General features: G+C 47.0%; 1 protein-coding gene and 1 non-coding gene across 2 annotated transcripts; both read right to left on the bottom strand.

Annotated features, from left to right (window-relative positions):
• Window positions 1-4,045: 4,045 nt before the first annotated feature.
• Ranbp1 (RAN binding protein 1) lies at window positions 4,046-11,838 on the bottom strand. Its single transcript, XM_046421049.2, has 6 exons — window positions 11,670-11,838; window positions 10,233-10,369; window positions 7,679-7,836; window positions 5,788-5,916; window positions 4,972-5,037; window positions 4,046-4,455 (listed from the first exon to the last, which is right to left on the bottom strand). The coding sequence occupies exons 1-6, from the start codon at window positions 11,682-11,684 to the stop codon at window positions 4,340-4,342; spliced, it is 621 nt and encodes a 206-aa protein (XP_046277005.1). The 5' UTR covers window positions 11,685-11,838; the 3' UTR covers window positions 4,046-4,339.
• LOC124077083 (small nucleolar RNA SNORA77) lies at window positions 4,815-4,939 on the bottom strand. Its single transcript, XR_006846513.1, has one exon. It is a non-coding gene; the product is annotated as a small nucleolar RNA SNORA77 (small nucleolar RNA).
• Window positions 11,839-11,954: the final 116 nt, after the last annotated feature.

Here is an 11,954-nt window from a genome sequence, read left to right on the forward strand (position 1 = left end):
AGCACACAGACCTGAGATGTAAGGCTATCTATACCCCCTAATCAGCAGTTTTGCTTTCAATGGTTTCAGTTATCTACAACCCAAAAATTATTAAATGGAAAATTGAATAAACAATGAATTTTAAATAACTTTATTTTTTTAATATGGTGCTGAGGATTGAATCCAGTGCCTCACACATGTGAGGCACTCTGCCACTGAGCCACAATCCCAGCCCACAATTTGAGTTTTATATTGTGTGTTTAGACTAAAATGAAATTTTGTACCATCCTGCTCCAAACAGCTTATGTGAATTATCCCTTCACCCAACATATCCACACTGTATCTACTACCCTAATCATTTGACGCGTAGTAGCCTTCTAAGTTATGAGATCAGCTGCCCTAGCATTGTAATGCAATGTTCGAGTAACCTTTATTGAATAATGGCCCCAAAGCAAAATAGTAGTAATGCTGGCAATTTGAATATGTTAAAGAGAAGCTGTGAAGTTCTTCCTGTAAATGAAAAGGTGAGTTTTCCACTTAATTAGGAAAGAAAAAAAATGTTGCTAAGATATTTAATACAATAATTTCAACATTACATTCACTATTACCATTTAATCTCCCATTGTTAATCTTTTACTATGCCTAACTTTAACATAAATTATGTGTATATGTATACTTATTTATGAAATAATAGTTGTTATTTTGCCCAGCCAGCCGGCCTTCGACAGATGGTGGCCCGTTACGGGAAGCCCCGGGTCACTCGGGGGTAAGTGACGAAAGAAAAAAAAAAAAAAGCTGCCCGTCCATAGATAGGACGGGAGCAAATCTGCTCGTCCCTAGGCAGATAGGGCGAGAGGAAAAATGGCCATTTCGAGAAAATGGAGATTGATACAGTATGTTTCTGTCTTGTTTTGTCTCAGTGTATTGTATTGTCTTTGTGATGAGAATATGGAAGGGGTGAGAAGTAAATTACTAAGGGAAGAAGGCACCCCAGTGGAACCAAGAATAGTTAGGGCATGTGTTGATAAGAGCCCAGGAACTCTAGTCAGAAAGAAAAAGAAAGTTCAGAAGGATTATCAGGAAAAAAGTTGCAGCAAAAGGCTATTACTAAATACTTTTCGTTACCGGAGGGTGCGTGAAGCGGAGAGGCGGCTGCCGAGTGTGCAAGCCGGTCACAGCGCAGCAAGGATTTTCCAAGAGGCGGCGGCGACTGGCCCTTCCCCGCCTCCTGGCCGGGGAGCTGGCTCTTCCACTGCCGCGAGCCCAAATCTAGACCTGACCTGGAGGCACAGTCTCACAGCCTCTTGCTCCCTGTGCCCAGTAGCAGTTTGAGTCCGGGACACTCCCCAGTGCCATCTGGGGCTGCCCAGGCACTACAGCCAGCAGAAGACGCTACTGGTGTCCCTGATATTTGGTCATTTTCAATGCCAATAACTAAGCTACAATGGTTCTCCCATACCTGGAAGCTGATGAGTAATGAGCACTATTAATGCTTATTTCAAATGCAAAAAAACCTTGAGATAATGTACTAAATTGTTCAGAAGGTTGTTTTCTTAGTGGAATGCTACAGGATTTTCTTTAGCCTTCCAGAGTTCCTGCCTTCTTCCCAGTGCCTGTGAAAACGAGGGTGGAAGAATTTCCAGTGTTGCTGAAAACCGGATGAAGCTTCGGCTGAGAAACGGACGAGACTTCGGAGCTGTTGCTGTTTCTGCTGCTACAGCTTAGGCTAGCTGCCTGCAGAACTTACCTGGACTGTGATTTAAGCTAGCTGCCTGCAGAACTTACCTGGACTGTGAGTTAATCTATTGAGACACTGCTTTACCTGGACTGAGACAACAAACTGTAATCTACAACAAATTGTAACTCGGTATCTTTGCTAACGGTGTCATTGCTGGTATAATTTTTCCAAGGGCTTCTTGCATGGAGCCATCAACTGGCTTGGTATTGTGGCATTTTGTATCCTCCCCTTCTGCTAGTAGCAATTATTTATGGTGTTTATGTAAAAACCACTATGGTTGTTATTTAAATTAAACAAAAGGGGGAAATGTTAGAGTCTGTAAACCAAGTCTGGATGGCGCCTGGCAAAATGCCAGAGGGAGTGGTTTGTGAAGTAACGCCAGAGAGCCATTAAGTGTGGAGATTCCTTATTGGTTGACTGCTGTATCTAGTTTATGTTAATTAGATAAGCTGTGTGTAATGTATAAATACCTCTGTTGTCCTACAATAAACGGCTTCCACTCCTGCTGTATCAATCTACACAAGTTGTTCGTCACCCCCTGGTTATTTTGCTGCAGCCAGACTGCGGCAAATAGTATATTCACTAATGAGGTTTCAGGTATCCACTGGTGGGGGGGACGCAGTCTTGGCACACATCTGGAACACAGATACGCTGATGCATTCCTCATAATTCCTAACTTCTATTAGGACCTACATTGCTTTTGCCAAAAGATGACAACCTGGAAGCATGTCAGGCTGGGCAGTATGTACCCTTACTTAGCCTACATGATGGCCAGTAGGGCTGATGCTGACTCAGTCCCCTGCATGTCTCCCTTTGAGCAGAACTTCCTACAGTGTCAAAAGCTATTTCCTTCAATGCACCCCATGATACAATCTGAGCAGAGGATGGTAGTGTCCCCCATTCATTCTGAAGAGTCTTTCTGCTGCCAGAAACACCATTTGGAAACACTTCTCCCATCCCTAGATGAAGGAATTTATTGGAACCCAAAGCGAAGACAATGTTAAACATTCATTCTATCCCAGTGGAGGGCTTTCTTCAAGGAAGATCAAGTCATGGTATGCAACATATCTGACTCCTGTGCCTGTGAGGCTTCAAGGGAATGTAAACAGCACAGTGAAGTTCCACCTATGATTTACAGCATCACAATTCTACTGCTATAGGACTTAATGGTCACTGTGTGCAATCCTCAACTCCTCCTGGGGTAGAGCCCCACCAAGCCACTACCAATGTGCTGGAGGTAATTCACAAGGTTCCCAGCAGATAAGAGATAGCCTGTGCAGTCTTTGTGTGGGTTTTTATAATAAGAGCAGCTGATTCCCGCAGGAATTGGGAACTGTGTTTAAACAGGACATACACTCACCAAGCAGGACCAGGCACTTAGGAAGGTCAGACAGAACAGCCAGTAGGAGACACCACTGACAGATGGAGAGATTAAGGAGCAACAGCAGAAGTGTGGCAGATGCCCACACTTTACCCTGGTAGATGTTAAGGGCAAATTGCCACAAGTCATGATTGAGTCCGTCTTGTGGCCCATCTGGGGTCAGGTCCTTGCTCAAGCCTGCCCTATGGTGGGGAGGGCTGGCACAACTCCTCAGAGCCTTGTCTCTTGGTCACCTTAGACACATGACAGTCAGAACATGCTTTAAAAAGCCTCTTGTACACGAAATCCTTTCTCCCCTTAAGAAAATGTCTGCAGAGAACATGTTTTGCTATACCAAACCTCAAAGAGCATGCTTGAAAACACCTCTTATTTAAAGCTACTGCAGATGCTCACAATTCAAACAAGGCTGAGTTTAGATTTCAAGTCCAGGAGGTCCAGAATTGAGATAGTTTGCTCCAAGTGGTGAGGTATCTGACAGGGTTTCCCACAGGAGAGATATAGGACTAAGCCCCACTTGGCAAGGACTATGCCCACCACTCTGCCAACAGGGGCCAACTAGAACCAAATGCATACACACACACACACACACATACATACACACACTGTGCCTACCTATCTCCTCACCACAGTGCAACAGCAGCTGTTCAGGCCTAAAGAAGTGGCAGAACACACCTCAGCACCATGCACCAGCCCCTGTTCCAGCACAGGCTGACACACCATGCCTCCAGTGGCCAACAACAGCTCAAGTTCTCCAAGACCCACAAGACCCACAACCTCAGCAAGGCAAGGAGTCTTCCAAGATACAACCCGTGGCAACATCAAGACCCACCATCACAGTCACACCTGAACATGCATACTCAAAAGGGCTCAGGCAGGCACCCCCAGGAGCTAGCCAGGACCCACAGTGCTCACAGTACTGTCCACACACATGCAGTCCTACCATCTGGTCCAGGTTTCAAATGCATTTTTTATTCACTATTTTTGATGACTATAAATAAGTGTTTCCACTATGGAAAAGAAAGTTAGCACAGTACATTTTCATGACTGGGGAATGGATTTTCTCAAGTCATCTTCAATAAGGTAAAAACTTAAGAAAAAAAAACCTGAATGTTGGAATTCAGTTCTTTATATAAAGTCCTTATGAAAACATAACAGAATAAAAATAAACCCAAAAGGAAGGGCAGGGCAAAATTAAAAAAAGAAAAAGAAGAAAACGAAAGAGGAAAAGAAATTAAGACGACTCATTGCTTCTCCGATTTCTCCTCAGTCTCCTCTCCAGGTTCCTTGTTCTCCTCCTTCACAGAAAGAGCTTCCAGCTTTTCGGTCACTTTTTCAGCATTATCATTTTTGCCCAGTCCTACCAAAAAGGAGAGCACAGTAAGAAAACAGAAGTCCAGATTATGCTGCCTCCTCACCAGGCCCAGAGCAGAGGATACTTTATCCCTGAGCACTGCCCACTAATCTCCCCAGCTGAGCCCAGAGAAGACACTGCTGGCCACTCTTACTGGGCTGCTCAGTGACATCTGGTCACTTACTACCACAGCCACCATCTGCCCCTAAGAACCAGGAGATCAAGTCCTACAAAGAGAAAATGAGGATATGATTCTCAAATCACCTGATAGGTTCCATACATTATGACCTAACTGCCCACCTGGACCCCACTGATGTGAGCCATGATGATGAACATGAACTCAGGAGGCCCCCCCCCAGGAAGCACCCTGTGTCCCCAGGCAGCTGCACTGTTCCTGACAAATTCAGGCAGCCACAGCTCCTGGAATGTTTTTTTAGCAGACTGAAAAAGCACCCGCCTGGGACTGCAGCTGGGTGCAGAGTGAGTCTGCAAGGAACCCCCCACCCAGGGGCATAGTGTCACCTTTCTTTTCTCTCTCTTCAATTGCTTTCCTGCATTCTTCAAACTTTGTTTTGAATTTTTGTGCATCTGTGGAAAGAAGAGAGATAAATTCCTAAGAGCCCAAGTGTGGAAAGGACATATCCTAGAGGGTCTGAAAGACCAAGATTCCCAGAGGGCTCTTGTCCTATATGCAATTTTTAACCTAAGGATGGGCTGGGCCATCTCCCTTCATCTGACTGTGACAATTCATACCATGAAGGAGACAGTGAACTCTTTTCCAAGGACTATTCTCTACAACCATCCTCCCCATCTGACAAGGGCCCATAAAGTGCACCAGGCACTGGGAGCCACACAGTGTTGGAGGGACATCCCCCCTCCACCAAACCATCAACTACTGGGGACATGGCAACCACTAACTCCTCAGCTTTCACAAATCCATGAAAAAACCCTAGGCAGGAGAGAGGTCAGCCTAGATCTACGGACCTCTGCATGGTCTCTGCAGGTTGTTGGTATCCAGGTGACATCACTGTACCTAGCCTCAGGGAGCCATAAACCTGGCAAAAGCACCAATGGGTAGGAAATCCTGAGGTTCGACTCAGGCTCCACTCACCCAATGGGAATTGGAGCTTGAGGAGCAAACTAAGTGCTAGATCTGGGACTGTACCATGGACACTTGCTCAGCACTAGCACTTAAGAGGAAACACCCTGCACAGCCCCCAAATAGCATGCCAAAACTCTCCAATGAACATTCCCAGTCACTGTCACCTTTTCTCCAAAAGCAACACTGCACTGCAATGCTACAATAAGTAGGTCTCCAGGGTACCCCATTCCACTTACTCTCAGCGTTTAGGAAGCGGATGGCGAGCAGCTCTGGCTTAGGGTACTCATCAGCAAAGTCAGCATGGGTGTTCCAAACCCAGGCACGGTCGCTGCCGGCGTTTGGCTTCAGTTCCATCGTTGGCGTGACTTGGAAGAGAGAAGCCTATGAGGCTGATGGGGACTACCTAGGAAAGCTCACAAACCCTTCGGCCAAAAAGAGTTCTGCTCATCAAACTGAAAGACTCATTTCAGGCAACATAGAAAATATGGGGTCTGAGAATCGGGCCCAGACAAAATCCCACAGGGTTTACATTTCACCCAAACCTCTTTGAAAACAGTCCATATTCACTTAAAACCATCCACATTTAGGACAATCCTGAATGTGGGAAGGCACTCGCTCCCTGACCATGAGGATATCTCTGAGGGTTTCCTGAACTATCTTAAGACCACTCAGCACAGATGACCCTACCTCCAGAAAAGTGGACATGGGTAAAGCAAGCTTCAGTTTTGATTCCAGTGTGACTACTCACACCAAGACCCTTGGTAGTAGCCCCCCAGTGTTGTAGTCCCAAGGCCTAAAGTCAGACATCAGGGCAAAGTCAAGGGAGCCAGCCCTTCCTAATGGCATTCAATCTGGCTGATTAAAAGGTGGGGGTCAATGGAAGGGAAGAAATCCAGAAACAGGACTCTCATCCAGGACACATAATCAGGCCAGCATGAACACTCCATGTTCTATCGTCTAAGACGACCACTGAGGAATGAGAACAGTTGATATCAGAGTCCCATAACAAATGCTTCTAAGTCATGAAGACAGGGCAATGGCCTAGAATAAACATGCTTATCCTGAACCCATTGGGCCCATGCAAACTTGAGGGGAGAAGAAGGGAGACAGGTCCCACAGCCAATTAGGGAGTGTCCCCTAAAGAGAGCCTCTTGTCTACAGATGTCTTGTAGACACCTTGTCCCTGGTATCTCCACCCAGTCAATGACCCCTGTGCCTCTGGCAGAAGTCTCCAGGGACTCCAGGTGGGTCCATGACCCCAGTCACAGCCACACCTACAAATCAGTGTAAACTAGAGCTCAGAGATCTCATCCACTGCAGCCCAACATAATAGTCTCCAGGCCTCCTGTACATTCTACACATCCATACCTCCTCCACACCCCTCTTGGATGCCTGGCCTACACTCACAACCATCCTCCCCACCTGACAAGGGCCCACACCTGACACTGGGAGCCACACAGATAGCTCTGGAAAATACAGACTCAGCACTAGGAGGTCTACCAAGGGATGGTCCAGGACACATGTGCTTCTAAACACAGCACCCACCAAGAGGAGCATGAATTGTTTCTGCATGGCAGCCAGCAGACAAAAGCAGTAGGGACACCCTCCCATTCATTCCATGTCCCAAGACTGGCCTGGTGCTCTGCATCCATCCTATCAGGACCCATCTAATTAAACCTCACATCCCATGTTCTCTAAGCTTCACTGTAGCTCATAGTTAAAAGGCACATTTGAAAGACTTTTTTTTTTTCCCTTCCCAGCCCTGGGGGTTGAACCCAGGGCCTTGCACATGCTAGGCCAAGTGTTCTACCACTGAACTACATGCTCATCCCTTTCTACAATTTTTCTTCAAGACAGGGCCTTGCTAAAATGCCCAGGCTGGCCTAGAATGTGCAATCCTCTACCTCTACCTCCCTAGTAGCTGGTATTATAGGCATGTACCACTGAGCCCAAAAGAAAGGTATACTTCATATCTTAAATTCTACAAACACCACAAACATGCACTCCAGGTAACAACACATTCCCAGGTTCCAAGTCAGGCCTAAAAAAACCTTCCTGTAGTTCCCAAGTCAATCTAACATAGCTTAGGGGCTGAGAATAAAAAAACAACCTTAAGAGACCACCTACTATAGTGGTTGGCGCATATCTTCAGGGTCTTGTCCCTCCTCATGAGAAGGCGGATGGTTCCTTTCTCCTTATGTTTCAGGAGCTTGACATCACCAGTGCCTCGTTCCTTCCATTCTGGAAGATCATTCTCTGAAGCAAATCGAAATAGCTTTGCTCGCCTGTTAAGAAAAGCCATTAAGTGAGTGCTAAACACAGCACAGCTATGTGCCACTGGATCCCATGTTTCTATAAACAGTCTTTCCCTCCTTTGAGCTCAAGTAACTACTAGGCACCCAGTACCACCCAAAAGAGCAGCACAGCCAACAAATTACAGGCCACTTTAATTTCACAGCCAAAATGAAAAAATATGTAAATACTTTCAACATTTTCCCTAGCAAAAACATATGACCCCTCAAAGGGAAAAAGTAAAAAAGCCCTCAGTAGGCTGAGCCTACCATAGCATCCTATGGCCACATAGAGGTCTTTCTCAGGCCCAAGTCTTCCAAGAGATAAATTTGCTCGTGTGCCCTCAACCCAGAGGACCAGGACATGAATCTCCCTGTCAAGGAGCAGTACTTCACACCTATAGGGGCACCCAGGATCCAGCAGTGAATCAATAGTTCTGTCCTGAGGGCTCACGTTAGCATCCTCCCTCTGCCCCCCCAGTTCTGCCTGTCTCTCTTCTACCAAAGACTCTACCCTCCTCCAACCTCAATTCAGTCAAGGGATACCATGTTCTCACAAGATTACCTAACAGGCCAGGCACAGTGGGTGGCGCATGCCTGTAATCCCAGAGGCTTGAGAGGCTGAGAAAGGAGAATGGGGAGTTCAAAGCCAGCCTCAGCAAAGGCAAGGTGCTAAGCAACTCAGTGAGACCCTATCTCTAAGTAAAATACAAAATAGGGTCAGGGATGTCAGTGGTTGAGCGCCCTCAAGTTCGATCCCTTACCAAAAAACAAAACAAGATTACGTAATAGGAAACCCAAAGATCCAGATGAAAAGGCCCAATCAACTGGCCTCATGTCTGAGAGCAAGTGGCCCTGCCCAAGATAGCAACACTTCTCAACCCATGGCAGGTAAGCAGGTGACAAGTATCATGTCACTTCAAGTACGAGCTACTCCCCACCTGGGGCTACAGCAATCCCAAGGTAGAACAGAGACCAGTGATCCAGTATCTTTAGGAAAATGCCCACCACCCTCTAGGACCGAAAGGGCACCTGTAGCTTTCTTTGCCCATGCTTCCTTCTCCAGCCCCATTCCCTGGAAGAATGGCTTGGGATGGAATTTTCTCATCTTCCTTCGTCCACCTCAGAATAGCCAAACCTGGTATCTTGGATCTACCTGAAGTGGGTGGAGACTAGAGGGCACAAATTTGCACAAGGAATAAACTAAAACCTTACTTTCACTGAAGTGTAACTGAATTTAATATCTCAGGCAATTCTGGCCGTAAGCTATGATCTCTGTAGTTCTGTGATGTAGTCACAAAACACAAAGCTCATACCTAGCGGTACTTCAAAACCTCCCCACCACTGACGAGTGTACACTACTTTTTAAAAAGTAACCCTGAGCCAGGTGCATACTTGTCTGAGGACTGCAAATTTCAGACCAGCCTGGGTTTCTTGGGTAAGACCTCGTTTTAAAATCTTGTCTCAAAAAGTAAAATGTAGCTCAGTGGTAGAGTATCCTGGGTTCAATTTCCAGACAACCAATCCCCAACCAAAAAGTAATTAAATACATATACACATGCACACATATACACACACACACGCGCACGTGCGCACACACACACACACACAAATAAACCTCATAAATAAAGCTATCCATTTTCATTTGTAATTACAAGAGTTATTTTGTACATGAAAAGAGTCAGGAATTCCCAAATTTCAGACTGCCAAAGTTTGTACTTGTTTAAATGTGCCCTAAACATTTGTTGAAAACTTAATTCAGCTTAACATAATGCTAGGCAGGTGCTCTACCACCAAGTTATATCTTAACATAATGCTGGGAAAGGGGCACTACCATTGAATTACATCTCCCCCTACTTCTATTCTTTGTAAATGGTCCACTCTTTGGTATTCTGATATAGCAACAGAAAACAGGTAAGATACAACTTTATGCTGCAAAAACAATTAAGACTTCCAGCTCCACCAAGGGAAGGAAACTGGATTGCTGGAGGTGAGATGGCAAGTAAGGACAGCTAGGGAACCCAGGGAAGGGTCCTGGTGGTCCTAGTGTGGTACAAGAAAAAACATCTTCAAAAACTATAACAATAGAAAATTACCAGATTTTAGCCCAACCCCAGTAAATCAATAAAAAGCTTATGTATGCCTTTGTTCAAAGAGCAGCCTGTCCCTCCATAGGTCAGGTCTTCTCCTTTCGGTTGAAAGTAAATTAAATCCTTGCATGTGTGTGCTCATGTTTTGTTTCATCTCATTTTTACTGTCAACAGAACCTATCTCTGGTAACACTTCAAATAGCCACAATCAAGCCAAGCCAAGATGTGATGCTCACAAAAACCATAAAACTTCCACATTACCAAAGATAACTTTCCCTCCAGTGACATGAACATACTTACATCTTAAAAAGTTCCTCTTCATCTTCCTCCAGCGTTTTAATTTCTTGCTCAGGGAGCGAAACTATAGGCTCAAACTGGGGGTCGTGATTGGATTCATCTGCATTCTCAGTAGAGGTATCATGGTCCTGATGAGGGTCCTGTGAAGGAAGATGCAAAGAGGTGATGCTGCAGGCTGGAGAACCTGGCCCACAGCAGGCATCCCCAATAGTGAATGGCATCCGGAAAACAAGGACAGGCCTCACCCCAAATCAGAATTTAAGCTCACAGACTTTCACATCAGCAAAAATGTGCATTTACATCCAACTCCACAAAATCACAGCACTAAGTGTGCAGCAAGACACTGGATTTCAGCACCCCTCCCCCAGATCCACAAACATCAATCAGAACCATGCAGACTGTCTGTGGCTCCTTGAGGAGTAGCCTAGGAGAAACTCCCTCATCTCTTTGAGCCCCCGTTTCCTCACCGGTAAAATGAAGATAATGATACCTGCCATGTGAAGATCAAAAGACACAATGACGAACTCAGTAAATGTTAGCCTTATGGCAAAATGCAAATCTAAGAGTTTTCACTAAGGGATATCCATGCATGCTCTTACTACAAAGACAAAAGATTGCTATAGACTACTAGTATTTACACGGAATTCACAATTCTGCCAAAAATTTTATCATGGCTTGGAAAATTAAGTTGATAGGTTTCTAAGAAAATCACAAGTCAAAGTCATAAGGGTCTGAACCAACTCAAAGATTTATAGAGCACAAATTATCACATTTAAGTTTAAGTTTTACAAAACACATGCCTTGACGATACAGAAAAAACCCCAGACTCACTACTAGACTCAAACAGGAAAAGAAAACATAAGCCCTTCGCTGTTCTTCCTTTGGTTTCACAGCACTGCGGCTCCGCTGCGGCCGGCATCCGACCAGACACTAGCAGCCAACAAAGCCGCCCCCGCCCTGGGTCGGCGTGTCCACGACCCGTCCCCCTCGTTGGAACACGAGCTTCCGCCACGGAGGCCGGCGGCGGTTCCAGACCTAAGGACCGAATGAATGAAGTGCTGCGTGGGCGACGGGATGGAAGAATACTGTCCCGGCGGAAAGCCCACCAATGGGCCGAGCCGGAGGAAACCGGTCTCCTGCCCCTATTCCGGGCAAGCAGGACCGCCTTTCGTGGCAATGGCTTTTTCCCGGCCCACCCCAAGGTCACGCGAGCGCCCTCCAGCCCGCGCGAACCAAGCTTACGCCCCCAGATCCCGCTAGCAGTGACTCCACAGGCCTCGAGCCCCCAGGCCCCGCGCGCTCGCCCCTAGCTCCACAGGCCAGGAACCCACAGGCCGGCGGGGGTTGGTGGCGGAGGCACGGGCCGCCCACGTGGCCGCCGATAGCGGCCCCAGCCCCCCGGCCCCCGCCCGCCCAGTCCCCGCCTGGGCCAGGCCGCACCTGAGCGGCCGCCATGGGAACGCGGCGGCAGCGGCAGCTCGACTAGTTCGGTCTTCACTGACTCCGAGGCCTCTAGGCGACTAGTCGTAGCTTCTTTCCTCCGCGTCTGGCGCCGGCGCCTCCCGCCTGCCCGCTCTTCCCTCCGCCCCGCGACCCGAACCCCAACCCCTGACCCCGGCGGCGGGAAACGCGCCGCGATTCAAAACCAGTGCAGCTTTATTGGCGCAGGAAGCGGACACTCATTGTCCCGCCCACCCTGTGCTTCCCGCCAAAACTCCCGCAGCG

This window comes from Marmota monax, unplaced genomic scaffold (assembly GCF_021218885.2).
Source record: "Marmota monax isolate L192 unplaced genomic scaffold, Marmota_monax_Labrador192_F-V1.1 WCK01_AAM20220418_F8-fsc00157, whole genome shotgun sequence".
Lineage (NCBI taxonomy): Eukaryota > Metazoa > Chordata > Mammalia > Rodentia > Sciuridae > Marmota > Marmota monax.

Bases quoted from the DNA above. Each gene is read 5' to 3' on its own strand.
- Ranbp1 (XM_046421049.2), bottom strand. The intron at 7,837-10,232 runs GTAAGTATGTTC...TTTTCTTAACAG, and splicing joins GAAGAGGAACTTTTTAAGAT to GCGAGCAAAGCTATTTCGAT. The intron at 5,038-5,787 runs GTAAGTGGAATG...TTCTTTCCACAG, and splicing joins CCGCTTCCTAAACGCTGAGA to ATGCACAAAAATTCAAAACA.